Source organism: Vicugna pacos, chromosome 2 (genome assembly GCF_048564905.1).
Source record: "Vicugna pacos chromosome 2, VicPac4, whole genome shotgun sequence".
NCBI classification, from domain to species: Eukaryota; Metazoa; Chordata; class Mammalia; order Artiodactyla; family Camelidae; genus Vicugna; species Vicugna pacos.
Window position 1 is genome coordinate 86,696,641 of NC_132988.1, and position 15,435 is coordinate 86,712,075.

The window sequence follows — 15,435 nt, forward strand, 5'->3', positions numbered from 1 at the left end:
GCTAGGCACCAGCAGGGATACCAATGAAATATAAAGCCTGGTTCCTGCCTTCAAGGAATGTACCATCAGTATCATAAGACAGTTTATCATAAAGTGTTAAATTCGTTGGCACTTTCATTACTATGTGGAGACCTTAACAATTTTAGCCAAGGTTGCTTCAACCCTAAATAACATGAGCTTACATTTATTCAGTACTGTCTACATGCCAGGCACTATGCTAAATGCTTCACATTAAGTAATTCTTACAACAGACCTATATGCTTTAGCATTCTGTAGCCAGGGAAACCAAGGCAGAGAGAAATGCCATCATTTAAGTATTATTTTCTGAACCACCTGCCAGCTTTCCTCCCTAAGCAAATTTTGTCCATCTTAGAAGACCGAGCTAAGTACATACACTCACCGCAGTTTTCCCAGCTTCTTCCAACCTCCAGTCTCTCCCCTCTGGAAGGTTAGTGCTTGTTAACTGGAGCATCTATTTACTTAAGTCTGTAGTTTTTGCATTGCTACTTGGTTTCCTATTCACAGTCTTTTCTTTCCAGAGATACAAATTTCTTGATGCCTGAGATTGTGGCTTATGGTTTTTTTTTTTTTAATTAATCACAATGACATCTAACAGTGCTACACACATACATGTAGGTACACATTAAGTATGTGTATAGTGATAGTACTATTAATACGTAGTCTAATCCATTGAGTGCTCTCTATGGGTCAGGTACTGTCTGGTTGTTTAAGGAGAATGAATATTCTTCAGTTTTGAAAAGATATTACCTGTGATGCATTTTGACTTTAATTAAAGTCAGATGGCAGCTGATAGCCAAGGAGAGTAAACTGCTTTTACTGAAAGTTTCTTCCAGGTAGAACTTAGCTTTAGAAGAGCTAATTCTTCAGATATGTGGTGACCATATTTCCAAGGACGTACAGCATGTATTCCTTGTGTCTTTTGTAATGGAAGAAATCTCAGGAGTAGGGAGATGAATGGCATGTACCATTAGTTTCTTTTTTCAGTAATACTATTTTGTAAACCTTTGATCATTTTTAGAAATGACCGTGTTTGCTAATAAAGAAGTGCCTAAAAACAAGGCTTTACAGATCAGTTTTTAGAATTCTATATATCACTAAAATAATAGTTTTAAAATAAAAGGTTGTTCTAATTATATGTTATGCTTTTTCACTTAAAGATGAAAAATGGCTGCATATGAAATACTAACATTTTTCTTATGTTTTCTCCATAGTCAATTCAAAGAAAGTTTGGAGACATAACTAATGAGGCAGTCAGCTTTCTTGGTGAGAGTCTGCAGCGCATTGGTACCAAATTTAAAAGCTCACTGGAAGTGATGATGATGTGTTCAGAATGCCCAACAGTCTTTGTGGATGCTGAAACGGTAAGTTTTTACATGAGGGCTTATTATAAAAACTAAATTTGAATGGCATCATTCAGTAAATGATTTTTTTAAAGGTAATTCAGAATTTTAAAGTGTAAAGGTTCGTATTTTCAATTTGATTGTAACTATCTAGCAAAATACAATTCCAGTTTATTATATGTGGTGACTTGGAACTGTTTCTGATTCTGGCCTCTCGCTACCCTCTCCTGCCACAGAGTCCTAGCTGGGGAAGCTAAGAATTGTGCTCCAGAGACGTGTACTTTTCCCTGACTCCTGAATAAAGGCGGGTAGGAGAGGGCTAGACCTCCCCCCACAAAGAACCCAGAACTCCTTGGTCTTCCCCACGTGTTTCCAAGCGTATTTGTAGATTATGTATTAAGATATTTTAAAAATTAAGGTTTAAAAAGCCTCCAGGGTGTTACCTTTAAGGTATATACTGGTTTGACGTGTCATTTTTGGCTGATCCAGTTTTTGAAATCATTTGAAGGCATGCTTAGACTGGCAGACATCCCTGAAATCACACTGCACTCTTATGTTTCAGTGAAAGGTCAGCCCTGAGTTGGGGGCAGCGTGCAGTAGGGGATGCTGGCTTAAGCTGGGCTGGAAACCAACTAACCCATGACCCCAAAGTTTTCAGTCTCATGATTGTGATCAGAAATGATGACCTGGATCCCTTTGTTTCTGATTTGACAGCTGATGTCATGTGACTTGCTGGAAACACTCAAGTTCAGTGTTTTGGAGTTGCAAGAACACCTGGATACATACAACGCCAAAAGAGAAGCAGCTGAGCAGGTCAGTCCCTTCTTACCATGTAAAACAAGGAGTTTGCTTGTGGCACTAGAAGTGTTAACTCGGCAGAAGAGCTGAGATGGAGAACAGGACCTGTTAGCACTTGCCTCAGGGTTACACTGAGAGTGGTGGGGCCTCGCAGCTCTCTGTCCAGTAAATTCCTATCTTTAGCTTTTAGAAATTGGCCCTCTAAGAGCCTAAGAGCCCAACGGAAAACTAGCTCTATAAAAAGCTTCTGTGTGGAGACTATGTCAACATTGTCAACATTGCAAGCAGGGATATAAAAGCAGTATTTCTCTGAGAAGTACTTAATGATGTCCTGGTCCAGAAAATCTGCAACCTGTGACGAAGCTGTGATCGTTTTCCTGTGATGTGTACATGTACGTGTGCAAGTGCTAAGACGTCTCCAAAGGGAGAAACAAGCATGTAGTCGATTACAGATGTTACCTGCAAAGAAGTGTTTCTTTAACTCCAGTCTGGCACTGCAGAGCACAGTAGTTCTGTTCCCTGAGAGTAAATCCACCATGTTTTCAATTGACAGGGGCAGAAAAACTTAAAGAAAAAAAAAAAAAAAACTTCTCCTTTTCACACAAACTGCATACAGTACAGGCATTTTCCCCCTAGACTAGGAGGTGGTCTTTTACTAATAAGTATTAAATATCTATCACATGTGAAGGCCTACGAAAAATGAAGTGTAAAAAAATCTGGTTCTTATTCTCTAAATATTCTAGATGGGAATATAAAGCGCAAATACTGTGCATGAGGAATTAGTAACAAAATTAGAGTCACTTCAATTACAGCAATAATTAAAATTATTTGCGATGAAAGGCACTTCTCGAAATCACACAGACCTAACAGAGAATGGACACAGACCAAACGCTATGATTTCCAGGGAGAGGTCACTTCTGGCTAATAGGAAAACTTCATGGACTAGAGATACGACCTTAGTCCTTGAAAGATGGTCATTTTAGATTGGGAGATTATCTCTGAGACAGAATATGGTATGAGAAAACACTTGTTAAGGCTTTCTCCCCTTATAAGAGGAAATCTTGTATCTGGACAGACTGGAGAAGAGGAAAGAGTTTTCAGCTGGTCATCTTACAAATACTATTGCTGTGTACCTTCTTATACATGTGTTTTATGTATGTCTGTTCACAGACCTCTTGAGTATCCATCCAAGGAGTGGAATTCCTGGGTCAGAGCGTACACATATGTTCAACTTTGGTAGATTCTGCCAAGCAGTTTCCTAAAAGAGGTTGTATCAGTTTACAGTCCCATCAGAAGTGTGCACAGGAGCTACCATTGCTTAGTGCCATTGCCACCGCTTGATGTGGCCAGCTTTTAACATTGTGGTCCTTCTGGTGGGTGTGAGGTGGTTTTTCAGTGACACTATTTTACGTTCCTCTGGTGACTGAGCACCTTTTCATAGAGATATCTTTGTTTAGCTATTTTGTGAACTGTATCTTAAGTACTTTACCCGTTTTTGTAAATGAGTTATTTGTGGTTTTCTTACTGATTTGTAGTTCTTCATTCTAAACATAAGCCTTTTGTTGGGTATATGTATTACAAATTTTTCCCTTCTCTGCAGCTAGCATTTTCACTATGTTAACGGCATTTTTTGGTGAATGGAAGTTTTTAATTTAATTAGGTCCAAGTTATCAGTCTTTTCTATCATGGTTAGTACCTTTTGTGTCTTCAGAAATCTTTGCCTATCCTAGAAGCTGTGGTGGACTGCTCCGTTAATAACCCTCGTGAATCACGCTCCTCTGTGTCCACATCTCTATGCAATATGACTTCGCTGTTCCTCCCAGCAAGAGATGGAGTCTGTTTTCCCACCTCTTAAGTCTAGGATGGCCTTGTGACTTGTTCTGACCAGTCAAATTCGGAAGTGATACTGTGCAACTTCTGAGACTAGCACTTAAGAGGCCCTTTGCAGCTTCTACTTTTGCCATCATGCCTGTCAGAGTATAAACTGGGACACACTCTGGAAATCTAGTCTGCTGGAGGATGAGAGGCCATATGGAGGAGAATGGAGGCATCCAGCTGACCACTAGCTCACCGGGAAACACATGAGGCCAGCTTTCAGCCTGGGAACTTCCCCAGTTAAGCCATCAGATGACTGCAGACTCATGAGAGAGCCTAGGCAAGTCCAGAAGAATCTACCAGCCAACACATAGATTTGTCTTGTTTTAAGAAGCCATTACGTTTTAGGGTGGCTGGTTATACAGCAATAGATACCACTTACAAGAGGAGAACGTCAGTTACCTACAAATAAGTCTAGTCAAAGATGTGCTAAACCTCCACACAGAAAATTTCAGATCTTACTAAGAGAAAGTAAAGGCCACCTAAATAAATGGAGGGCCATACCATGTTCATAAATCAGAAGACTCAACAGTGTAGAGAGTCATTTTCCCCCAGAATGATCTGAAGATTTAGTGCAATCTCATTCAGAATTTCAGGTGGTATACAAATGGAAATTGAGTCTGATTACAATCTTGAATACAGATCAGGAAACTATAGCCCTCAGGTCATATCTGGCCCCCTGCCTGTTTTTGTAAATAAAAAATTTTTGAAACTTTGTCATCCCATTTGTTTACATATTGGCTATGGCTATTTTTGTACTGCAACACAGAATTAAATAGTTGCAACACCTAAAATATTTACTGTCTGCCGTTGACAGAAAGTCTTCCAAATCTTGTCCAAGAAGAGCAACAACAAGGTCTGAACCTACAGCCAGTAAGACCTGCTAAAAATCTCAAAAGAGTGTAGTGCTGGCATAAGAACAGACAAACAGACCAGTGGAACATAACAGACCCACACATATATAATCATAATTTACAGCAAAGGCAAGCTATTGCAATGCAATGGGAAAAGAATATTCTTTTCAGTAAATTGTGCTGAATCAATTAAATATTCACATGGGAGAGAAAAATGAACTTGATCCTTCCTAAGCTACCATCTATTTCTTGTCCCGTCTAATCTGTTACTTCTCCCCTCCTTTCTTAACTTCTTTTCTATCAGCCAAGTACTTTTCACTATTCAGTTTTTCCCCTCTTAATAGTTTTTTAGTTACACATTCTTTTATTATTCCTGAGTCTTCCAAGGATCACAAGTGAAAGACTGGGGCTTTTATCAGGACCCCGCTCTCTTGGCAGGACTTGAACAATTTTTGTCTCCCCAGCACCATAAGACCAGAAATCTCTGCTTACCTCTTCAGCTTCCCGGATGCTGCTACCTGGTTTCTTAGCCTCTCCCCATGCACATGATAAACACAGGAACAGGTGCCCTGAGGGGAGACTGCAGACTGGTAGCTCCCTTCTCTGCAGTCCCCGCTGCTCCAGGATCTTGGCCCTCAGTGTCTCACTGTCTGTGATCGCCTTGTTTTCCCCACGCAGTGAAACTGCCGGCCACTAGCTTCTGTTCTTCTGGTTTGCCTGTGGACATGAAAGCACACCTCCTAGAGTAAATGCAGGGATCCACGTGGGCGCCCTTCCGTATTTCTCTCTAATTGCCTAAATCCTGGAAGATGGGATTCTGCTTCCATAGCTGTCCTTGGAGGACTGGCCTCAAACCAGCTACTCCATCACACCCAGAAGTTGAACTTCTCCAGTTAAAGTTTAACCTTTATTTGAGCCTTGAGTTAAAAAAGAAAAAGAAAAAAACCCCATCATGACAGTAAGACTGATTACATGTGAACTGGAGCCTGTTCAATACACAGACTGTCTACTGTATCTTGTCCACACTGGCTGGGAAGGTGTGGACCTGTACTTTTCAGGCCAGTGTGCAGCCACAAGACAGTAGGGTTGGGGGCTTGTCTTTTAACCGAATAAAAATCAGAAATAATTATGTTGACTAGTAACCCCCCAAATGCCGTATCACTAGGCATACAGTACAAAAAATTATATTTAGTAAGAATAAGCCACTAAATAAATCAATTAAATTTTTTTTCAAATTTATCAGTATACTTGGACAGACTGGGCCAATGTGTATAAACATTTTAAGATTTTGTGTAACTAAAGCTCAGTGTACAAATTCCATGATAGATGTCAGCTGAATTTTGCTGATATAAAGAAATCTGCTGGATAGCTTTTGACAATTGCTGCAGGCAGCTGTATCTCACTAGGAAAGCTTAACATGTTTTTCTTCCGAGATGCTGTCAAGCAAAGAGCCTAAGTGCCCTTGCAGGCTGAGGGACTGGGAAGAAAGGGACATAAGGTCAAAGAGATTGTTTTGAAATAACTGAGACGTCTACTTGTCATTCTTTGCGTGTAGAACGTTAAGCTACAATTGAGAATTTCAAATGTCTAGTATTGAAATATTTTCAAAGAGTAAACAATGTAGCTGGTAGTTTTTCTCAAAGTCTGAATGAAAAAATGTCCTAATGATTTATTATATATATAGACATATGTTAATTGTATTACGTTTCATCTATCACACAAGAAAAGAATTAAGGAAGTCACAATAACTGATAGTATTAATAATATCAAACTATCAAAATCTAGGAGCTTAATTTGAAGACCCCTGGCTTTTACTTCAGCTTGGAAATTCTGTGACTCCAGTGTTTTTTCCCCATTAAACCACAATGCTATTATTTTCTTTTTATTTGACCAAGAAAAAGGTCCTTTAAATAAATATCTGTCTTATAGGACTAGCCCCTGGATAAGGAAAAACCGTATTTGGCTTTTGTGTTCAATATTCTTTGGAGATAAAATGTTCATCATTCATTACTGCCCAAAAAGGAAAAAAAGTAACAAAATAAGATTTAAAATGGATTTTAGTTTGTTTCATTAATTAAAACTGACACTAGTCTTCTGAGAATTACACTTCTGATAAGCAAACAGACCTGGCTGATTCTCTAAGTTGCCTTTATTAAATCGACAGAGAGGAAGCGCAATCTCATTTCCCCATCTTACATTAGACAAAGGTCAGGTATAGGCTGTGAAGATTTCCAATAAAATCTACAAAATGAAGAATATTCTTTACTGAAGTAGAGCACCTCAGGTCCCTGGAAGAGATGACAGCTGACTGACTGTGTTTCTGTTAGAAAACTGTCACCAGTGTGTGCATGTAGTCACACTGACAGTCTCCCTGTTTTGTTTTTTATGTATAAATGATTCGGCTCAAATGGGGATGAAAGTCTATGTCTACAGCCAGTCCTAGAAATTCAAGTTCACTTTTAAGTTTGTTGTTTTATATCTGCAGGCTGTTAATAGTACCAGTTTCACTGTGCATTGTACAATTGCTGTATTAAAATTTACTGTTAACTTGTTTCTTTAGTGGTTAGACAACTGTAAGAGGACATTCGGTGCCAAAGAAGACGTGTATAGGATAAACACAGATGCACAAGTAAGTTTCTTAGTCTTTGTTTTGCTGTATTTCTGTATCAGGTAAAATAATGTGTGTGCTCAAATGACCTTATTTGATACTTCTAGAAATAAAGACTATTTGTAACACTTCATTTTTGTTATCAGAACAACCTTTGTAAAAGTTAGGTTTCATGAAATATTGGTTTAGTAATGAAAAATTCACTTTAATAAAAGTGAACAGCCAGCTTATGACTGAAGCTTAATAACATTCAATAGATAAGCTCGATGGCTATCTGGACAGTCCAAGTTGGCTTTTAGTTGCATCTGCCTCTTTAAAAAATTTTTCATTCTGTATTAGTATTCTACAGATAAATTGTCTGGACAGGAAGGCAACCCTGAGAAATGTTACATACATTCATATTAGCCTTTCCAAAGGTGAAAATCTCATTGGATAAATTGTTTTTTGCTACTATGAAATTCAGTGAAAATAACAGTAATATATTTTCTTAGAGAAAAGTGCATGTATATGACACATACATTAAGTGAGGATAAATTAAGACGTACACATTATTCTAGTAGAAGTGCAACTTCACTTGGGGAAGAGGCATTACTGAGTTAACCACCTCTGCATTTGACATCAGAATTCTAATCTTTTTCAACATCAGATTGTTAGATTTTTAGTCACTGTAAGAGTTATTGTGCTATTATAAGTTTGAAATTTTAAACAACTGAAATGTTTAGAAAATAATAATAATAAATGTTAACATTTGCCAGGCATCGTGCTGAGCATTTCACTTTATCTCTGTCCTTACAACTCTGTCTACTAGACGCTAAAATTACCCTATTATGCAGATGAGGATAAATAATAAACAACCAATAAATATTTTAAAATAAATGAGGAGAGAATGTAAGTGCAAATTTAAACTGAGGCTCAGAGAAGCTAATTTATCTAAAATCAGTAGGTAAATAGAATTAAGATTCAAACTGAGGGGGAAAAAGTCAGAACTAGGAAGGCTAACTCCAAATCCTGCTCTGTTACAAAGAAATTATCATATCATCTGTGTAAAGAAAGAAACAAGGCAAAATAAGGAATTAACCCCAGACTAGAATTAGATCCTTTGGTTCTAATTCTGTCTTTGCCACTATGGCTTAAGCCAGTGACATAAACTGCTCTTCTCATATGTAAATTAAGTGGTTAGACTAAGTGATTTCTTCTATCCCTTCTACCTTGAAGAAAATGAGTTCCACGTCTAGAAGTCTGGGTCAATTAACACAGCTTGAGGGTTTCTACTACGTGAAAACTAAACACTCTGTACATTTAAGACTTTCATTTATATCTTAGCTCTCCTTTCATATTCAGCTCCTTGAGAGTGGGGGTCACTTTTTACACATTATGTACTATCTGTCCCTGTATACCAGTGTAGTCGTTTGCATTAGTAAGCAATAAATTTTTTTCCCCTTAATGGAGGCATTGGGGACGGAACCCAGGACTTTGTGCAAGCACATGCTATAACTCCCCTGCCCCCACAAAAATATTTCTAAAAATGAAAAAAAAAAAAGAAAAGACTATATACAAATTAAAGTACACTTAAAAAGCAGTATTTTTAAATGTACAGTGTTAGCATATTTAGCATGATTTCTGGTAACTCAGAGCTATGAAATTATGTTTGTTTTATTTCCTACAATTGTGATCATAAATTTTAACAGTAATTTCTTTTCCATTACATCCCAAAGTAGAAGCTATGGATATATACATGTGGAGTCAGTTTTTATATCAATAGAAATGGGAAGAAAGTATTTAAAAGTCAAATAGTTGTTAGTGTCCATACAAAACTGTATGAAGTAAAACCCTAGAAATTTAGATATGCTAATATGGTTGACATTGGGTTGTGCTCAACTAACGTCCACAGAATGACCATCTACATAATTTATGGTAAGCAGTGCAGAGCTGAAGTTCACCTTTGCTTAGCAAATCCCTTCTAAATTGATAGGAATAAATGTTTTATAAATAGTTTTACAGACAAAAACTATTTAGAAAGCAGGCTTCAAAAAGGACTTTTAGACTATATTTACATTACTGTGATTGCGGTTTTAATCAGAAACCATTCTTCTCCATTAATGAGACTACGTCTAAGTTGCTGTAGAAATTTTAATGTAATAATTTTTAAATGGTACATAAACCATGTATTTTACATTATCTCACTTGATTCAAACCTGAATTTCTGAGGTTTACTGAATTACATTTGGAATGCAATTTAAAACACACATCTGCTCTCAATATTTTACCTTCTGATTCAGCACTAATTATGGCAACTTAGGATTTAATCAGTAAAGGGTGGGAAACCTAGAATGAGTCACACCAGAGATAATCTTCTCATGGGCAAGTACTTATTATATAAAATTATAAGCCAATTCTTTTCTGAGAAGTAAGTAATTCATTTCTTATTTTCTTACTAGAGGTTTCCACTTTACTAATGGAAATTTTCTTACATTTGGCTTTTTTTTTTTTTTTTTTTTTAGAAAGGCTATAAAAACCTAGATAGAAGACCACTTTCAATGGCCAACTTTTCCAACATCCCATTAGTTTGATTTTATTCTTTGGAGCTTTTGCTCAAGAAATAAACTGTAGCCTAAATATAATTTAGCTATTATTTGGCAAAGAGCTTTAAAAAACACCCTGGATTGTTACAGTAAATGTCTAAAAAGTTTTATTCTGGAAATAGCATCATAAACTTTTCTTTGCGGTGTAATTAAATGTTCTTCAGTTTGCCTGGGACTTCTGTGACCCTAGTTAAAATGACTTCTTACACTAATTCTTGGTCTTTTTCTTCCTTTGTATTTTTTGTGACCTGATCACCTTCTTGCTTAGCAAATGGAAATTCTAGCAGTAAGTGACCTGTCTTAATTTATAGACTACTTATCCATGTCAGACAAACTGGTTTTCATTTGCCGTTTGTGACCTAGCAATGTTTTGTCATGGACTGCTTTAAGAGTAGCGTGTGCTTCAGTTCTACGTAGCCCTAATCCATGAAATGTTTTAGTCCTACAAAGAAAATGAGGTTTTATAATTAATATGTACAACCAGCAGTTGCCTTTTTGCACATCTCTAACATATCTTTTAAACTTCTTAATTTAAAAAAAATTCAATTGTATTTGTTAATTTCATTGTCTTATTTCAATGAGATTACAAAGTGGCTTTTTTTTTTTAGAAAAATGAATTCATTTTTAAGAAAAATGATTCTTACTTTTTAGGTGAGAGGTTATCCAGAGTTTTATTTTTTGCTTTATCCAGTATTTGTTGATAAATGCAATGAGATGTACATCTCAATGTGGCAAGAGAATATGCAAATTCCTTTCATCATGAATTTAAAGTTTTAAGTTCTAGTGAATCCTTTTTAAAGCATTCTCTTTCTTGCCTGATGAAAAATTCTATTTATCTAATTGAAAATGTGCTTCACACTAAGAATGAATTATGTAACTAATCTTTACATTTTTATTTTAATCCCAGTCTTCAGAGCATCTTTCATGTATCTTTCATCAACTTCACACCATATTAACTTGCTTACTGCAGAAAAATAAATGCCAGGGCCATTTTAACATAATCATTTACTTATAAATTCTTATTAGAAATATGCTATCTAGTCAAATATGGAAAATAGTACTTACATTTAACACAGTGTTATTTATTTCCAGGAACTGGAGCTCTGCCGAAGGTTATACAAATTGCATTTTCAGTTGCTGCTTCTGTTCCAAGCCTACTGTAAACTTATCAACCAAGTAAACACAATAAAAAATGAAGCAGAGGTAAATATCCAGTTGTAGTAGGTATCTGTAACTGATTCTAAAAACTTGTAATATATACATATATATTCCTTATAGGAGCACTTAAGTTAAAAGTGGCTTATTGGTGAATCTTTTTTATTTTCTTCCAGCTAAGCATTATCAGTTTTTTAAATGATGTGCTATTTCAGGACCTATTAGTAAATCTGACAGCAGATATTCAGCAGTAAAAGGCTCAAGACCTTAAGGGTTAAGTAGCAGCAGTGGATCATCTGTAATCAAAAATCAAGCACATATCAATTCAATAAAGACAAAATTGTATCATGAAACCCCATGACATCTTGTCCACATAGTATTTCTCTGGCTCTAGTAATGCACACAAGAATAAATAAGAACACTGTGAATGTAGAAATCATGCAATGAATAGATTTGAAGATAGGGACTTTAGTCTTCCTCCCCCTTGTCAACTGCTGGTAGCAAAATTATCACTGAGGAAATCATTTCACTTTCTAAAATGGTTAAATTTATTTTAAAAAAAATACAAACACAGAATGGTTTATACAAATACCCTGGGTAAATAACCTTTTCAAATATAAAGACCCTCATTACTGTCAAAAATTTTTTTCATCATGCTCCCACATTTCCAAGCCTACTGTTACAAAAAAATAATGTATTTTTACTATCCAAGGTGAAATATATATCACATGTTAAAACCAATATAAACATTGGTTGCAAACTTGTTTTACATATTACAATGTAACATTTATCACATTTAAGACAACCTGTTTTATCAACAGTATTTAAAGACTGCTATCGGGTGGCTAAAATTCTTTATCCCAACTGAATAGAGAACTTGAAATATTAACTGCCTGTAACAACTGAGCTTAACAATTGAAGATAATCTTTAAGAGAAAATACCATCAGACGTATCTTCATGGCCAATTAAATGCTCTTTTTGTTAGAGTGTCCACATTCATCCTTTTAAGGCATATTTATTTGTTTTAGGTCTTCAACATGTCAGAGGAACTTGCCCAACTGGAAAGTATCCTCAAAGAAGCTGAGTCTGCCTCAGAAAATGAAGAAATTGACATTTCCAAAGCTGCGCAAACTACTATAGAAACTGCCATTCATTCTTTAATTGAAACTTTGAAAAACAAGGAATTTATATCAGCTGTAGCACAAGTCAAAGCTTTCAGGTAAAATGTGAAGGGATTTAGAGGAGATGCTTGTATCCCCAGCTGGGAGTTTACGATGATTTGGGTTTGGTTTTCAATTTGATGTTTCAATATTATATCTTCGTGAAAGGAAAACCTGACTTTATTTTGTACAGTTTGATGCCAGTTTTAGATTTTGTTCATTCTCTGTGATACTTTCAGTAATATCTGCTCAAATATTAAAACGGATCCTCAGTGATTCATAAGGAAATTTTGTTGTTATTTTTATAGGTATTAACTTCAAAGTAGTTCATCTTAACCAATAATTGCTTTGAGTCTCAGGACTTAAAAATACTGTGTATTTTCAGATCTCTGTGGCCCAATGACATCTTTGGCAGTTGTGAAGATGACCCTGTCCAGACGCTGTTACACATCTATTTCCATCACCAGACGCTGGGCCAGACGGGAAGCTTTGCAGTCATCGGCTCTGACCTGGACATGTCAGAAGCCAACTACAAACTGATGGAACTTAATCTGGAAATAAGAGAGTCTCTACGCATGGTGCAATCATACCAGCTCCTAGCACAGGCCAAACCAATTGGAAATTTGGTGAGCACTGGATTCTGAGAAACTTCAGGCATTTAGGAGAGAGACTAAACTGAAAAAGATTAAGAATACTAACAAGCACCTTTTATGGACCCTTGCAATTCACTGATGACTTTTTTTGGCAGCATCCACAACCACAGTGTAACTAATGTCAAAAACAGAGATCTGAAGGGGGAAAAAAAACTAATTGTTTAACAGCTGCCAATACCTCCCACAATAACTGTATGAAGAAAATTTTTTAATTATTTTACCTACGTGAAAAGAAAAGGGCTAAAAGTGATGCGTACAAATACATTACTTTCTGGAAAAAGAAAAGAATTCTAAGAATGTTTGCAATAATGGCCTCTAATACTGAGACATTGGAAAGCAGGTGAAATGAGGCTGAAATCGAGGCTGGTTCATTTTAGCTGAAGACCTGCAAAGCCGCTTGGATGTCTGGCAGTCACAAGCATAATCCACAGTTGATGCTTAAATCATCTACATGAAGAACATCCAGTCGGATAGATAGACACAGAAAGACTTCTTTGCAAAAACCATTGATTTTTCAACATGTGGGATAAGGGCATGGGTGTTTTGTTTTTTGGTCTGTATAAGGAATTTGTATGTGTGTGTGTGTGTATGTGTGTGAGCTGAGGTGTGTGAATATGTGACAGTCATATTTTCAAGGTATGGATGTTTGGTGATAACGTCTCAGAGCATGCCTAAAAGAGCACTGCAAGATTATTTTTGAAAAAATTTTATTTTATTAGATCTAACTCTTCATAGTGTGTAAATGTTAGAACATTTTAATAATATTTTAAAACTGGGCTTTCCCAGTCTTTCGAAAAGAAATAATATATCTGTTAACGTTATTGGAATGCTGCTCAGTTCTCTGATCAGTGCTTATGTTACGATTGTTGATAACTAACCAAAGTAGATGCCTGCAGAGACTTTAAAATGTAAAATAAAGATGTATGCTGCCCGCCAGCTCTTCTCATTAGAAAAGTTAACTTATTTTACTCCATAATTATTATAGAAACTGTATAGATTAAAACCAGTATTTTCTTGTACATTTGTGCAATGCACTGTTATACAAGAATAGGGGTACAAAGCTAAAAAAAACATTGTGGTCACTGATGGTAGAATATATGACTTGCAGGCCCTGAAGTCTGCAGAATTCAAGAAGAGAGATGCAAATGCATTTTTATAAGTTTATTCAGGACTCACGTGTTTCACCCTAAAGGAACTTGGGGCTCTGGGGGAAGACAAAAAGAAGCCTGAAGACAGACTGCCAAAACATGCAATATCCTGAGTCACTGTCCAGGTCTGTAGCATAACATGAACTGGATTCTCTGTCCTTTTTTAAAATAGCATTTTGTAAAAGAAATGAATGTAGTCCCACAATTCCTCCGATTTGAAAGGAACAACTTGTATTTTTTATATGCATCTCTGATCCACTGTGACTCTTCTTTTAAACTGGGCTTTGGGATTCCAGAGTTTAGAATGTAGACGTGAAATGCTTAGCTTTGCCTTTTCTTGGGGGTGTGGACCCTGCCAGAAATGGAATTATGCTCAAGTGCATTACCTGAGGGCACTGGCACGCCGTGGGACTGCTGACTAGAGTTATGTTACCTGTAAAACTCTGTAACTGGTCACAGCACATTCATAATCACTGTATTTTTTTGACCCTGATAAAAAACACACACACACACACACACAATTATTTTGATGGTGTTCTGGTACTGTAAATGGTGTCCTTTAAATTATTTAATAACTTTTGGGTGCGGGGCAGGAAGAGAGGGGTGGTGTCCAGAGACACGCCACACTTTACATCCTATCTGACCATCCCCTATTTTTCTCACCCTCCTCATATCCTTTTTGTTAAAATAAAAAGCATTGTAGCTGTTGGTTTGTGTTGTATTTTAAGAAAGGATGAATGACTGTAGTGTGCATAATTAAGGAACTCCTCAAACATTGCTTTCATTATTCATAAAAATAATTTTCCTTCAAGAAGGGAGAACAGATTAAGTTCAATTGACTAATTACCCAAAACAAACCTTCCAAACAGTTGAAATTTCCTTTTCCTATTTATATGTAACTAAGCCTATTAATAATGTAATAGAAATGAATACAGTGGCAGAAAGCAAGATGCAGATGTAAAGTCATTAGGATTGTCCTTTTGCAAGCGGATTTTCTTAAAATGTACACCATTTTGCTCCTCGTCCTCTAGACCCAGATTCTGCATTTATTAACAAAATATATCAAATTCTTAAGTTATGGAACACCTCAGTTCAAGCAGAGCCCAGTTTTTGCTCATACAACCTTTTTCTTTTCCCCACTAAATTTATTATTTTTAAATAGTAAGTTTGCGAAATAACAGCAAGAGATCTGGCAGTTTCTCCATGCTGCTTCTGAAGTACAAAGCCAAAGATTTTTACT

The 15,435-nt window shown here is 36.3% G+C and overlaps 1 protein-coding gene across 8 annotated transcripts in view; it reads left to right on the forward strand.

The window, feature by feature from the left end:
* Nucleotides 1-14,902, forward strand: part of FRYL (FRY like transcription coactivator) — a 226,746-nt gene extending 211,844 nt beyond the window's left edge. For all 8 annotated transcript variants that reach the window (XM_072944315.1, XM_072944291.1, XM_072944305.1 and 5 more), the window contains 6 exons: nucleotides 1,233-1,382; nucleotides 2,076-2,174; nucleotides 7,449-7,517; nucleotides 11,171-11,281; nucleotides 12,263-12,453; nucleotides 12,780-14,902. In XM_072944315.1, the coding sequence (XP_072800416.1) occupies nucleotides 1,233-1,382; nucleotides 2,076-2,174; nucleotides 7,449-7,517; nucleotides 11,171-11,281; nucleotides 12,263-12,453; nucleotides 12,780-13,038 (879 nt within the window). In that variant the 3' untranslated portion in view covers nucleotides 13,039-14,902. The remainder of the gene's footprint in view (nucleotides 1-1,232; nucleotides 1,383-2,075; nucleotides 2,175-7,448; nucleotides 7,518-11,170; nucleotides 11,282-12,262; nucleotides 12,454-12,779) is intronic.
* The last annotated feature ends 533 nt before the right edge of the window (nucleotides 14,903-15,435 follow it).